The sequence below is a fragment of the Merops nubicus genome, unplaced genomic scaffold, assembly GCF_000691845.1.
Source record: "Merops nubicus isolate BGI_N331 unplaced genomic scaffold, ASM69184v1 scaffold9050, whole genome shotgun sequence".
NCBI classification, from domain to species: Eukaryota; Metazoa; Chordata; class Aves; order Coraciiformes; family Meropidae; genus Merops; species Merops nubicus.
In genome coordinates, this window is record NW_008580850.1 from 7,593 (window position 1) to 9,468 (window position 1,876).

The 1,876-nt window shown below is 41.4% G+C and overlaps 1 protein-coding gene across 1 annotated transcript in view; it reads left to right on the forward strand.

Moving 5' to 3' along the window:
- Window positions 1–1,876, forward strand: part of GALNT15 (polypeptide N-acetylgalactosaminyltransferase 15) — a gene marked incomplete at its 5' end in the record, with an annotated part of 17,757 nt that overhangs the window by 6,569 nt on the left and 9,312 nt on the right. The window contains one exon of the mRNA XM_008942903.1: window positions 1,449–1,616. Coding sequence (XP_008941151.1) covers window positions 1,449–1,616 — 168 coding nt within the window. The remainder of the gene's footprint in view (window positions 1–1,448; window positions 1,617–1,876) is intronic.

The window sequence follows — 1,876 nt, forward strand, 5'->3', positions numbered from 1 at the left end:
AAGCTACTGGAGCAGTAGCTCTAAACCACAGTTACCAGTTTGTACTGTATAGTTTTGTAGGTGATGAGATTAGATTTTATTTTATTCTGATTTATTGTTGAACAGGATAGAATCTGACCTGTCTGGTGAGGTATTTTCATCTGTCTTAAACACTGTAACTTTCCATGCCATAATTTGCAGGTAGTTTGGGTAATTGCTTGGTCTCCAAACCATCAGAATCCATTATATCCCTGCAGGTATTTTTTTTGAATGGCATGGAAGAATCCATGCCCAATAACAAGCTGTTGTGGTTTGAGGCTTGGAATGGGGTCGTGACCTTCCAGCAACTGGGAGGACCCCGAGTGGGGGTGAAAACATTGTATTCCCTCCCCTTCCCACACACACTCTGATAAGAGGCAGGGAGTGGTTTCCAATTTCACTCCTGCCTTGGAGCTCGGAGAGGAAAGTTGTCCTTTCACTCCGTGGGACCCTGGAACCATTTCTGAGGGTTTTGTATATTTTATTTTTTGTATTATTCCCCTAATCTTTGTATATATTATTTTCCTTACCTCCCTTTTTCGTTTTCTGTTCCTTGTTGAATAATATACTTCATTTTTTTTTTCCAAAGTGTCTCTCTCTCTCTCAGGGGGGGGAGAGGCGAGTACATAGTTCTGTTCCCTGTGGGTCCTGCCCTGAACCCCTTTTTACACGGAACCAGGACACAAGCAAAGCAAAATCATGCATTAAAAATAAGGGGTTATTTCAACTTGTGTACTCCTACAAACACTTGCACCAATGCCAAAAGCATCGTTACAGTTTGAAGATTTATAGTTGCAACAAATATGAGATGTATGGATAAAAAAAAAAAAGGACAGGTTTTGAATGGCTAAATCTGTATGAAAATGCAGGATAGCCTGAAATGTCTGGATCACCTGATCCAGAATATATCTAGGCATAACTGAGTATCTGTGCTGCTTCTGTCTGGAGTATCTTGGGTATGCACATGTGGTCTTCCTCATCAAGGCTTTACCATCCTTTGATTTTCCTGTAGATGTTCCACACGCTTCAAGAGTTTGTCACTTCAGGCCAATGAAGAGTGCACATCTCATATCCAAAATTATCTTTTTCTGTGAACTTTGCATCCATGCAGAGCCTGTAACATCAGAGGTCAGGGCCTCTGTGTGAAATTAGCTTTATAAGAATGCTGATCGTTAATGCATAGCAAGATCCTTAATAGCTTTAAGTAGCAATGCAAGGTACAGGTGATCAATAAATTGTTGATCTTTAGATTCCTCACTGCAGGCCCAGTATTTCCATGCACTGAGCACCTGAGCAGGGAAAGTAAGGGCACTGACCATGTAGAGGATTGCTTGTGCCTGACAGTGTCAAAGAGGACCACTGTTTACCAACAGCGTAGTTAGCTTAATTTGTGCTTTGGCTTTGAAAAGAAATTATATTGTCTTTTCCAGAAACAGTGTCGTCTCCCCTGTCATAGATGTTATAGACTGGAAGACTTTTCAGTACTATCACTCTGTGAGCCTGCATCGAGGTGTTTTTGATTGGAAACTAGATTTTCATTGGGAACGAGTGCCAGAGCACGAAGAGAAGGTACGACAGTCTCCCATCAGCCCTATCAGGTAACAGTCCCTCAGCTAACACGCTCTGCTCAGCTCAGCAGCAAAACTGTACAATTTGGGTCATCGTCCACCTAACAGAGGAGACACGTGGTTACTTGCATATGCCCAGTTAAATGTCTTTTGAAGGGATAGGTTTTGGGTTTACACTAATTGTGTTGAGCCTTTAAGTAATCATTCTAACTAAATTGCAGTCATATGTTAAAATATTTTCCATATATTGGAACAACCTGACCAGACAAGGTGTGGAGGTTTGTAGGGAA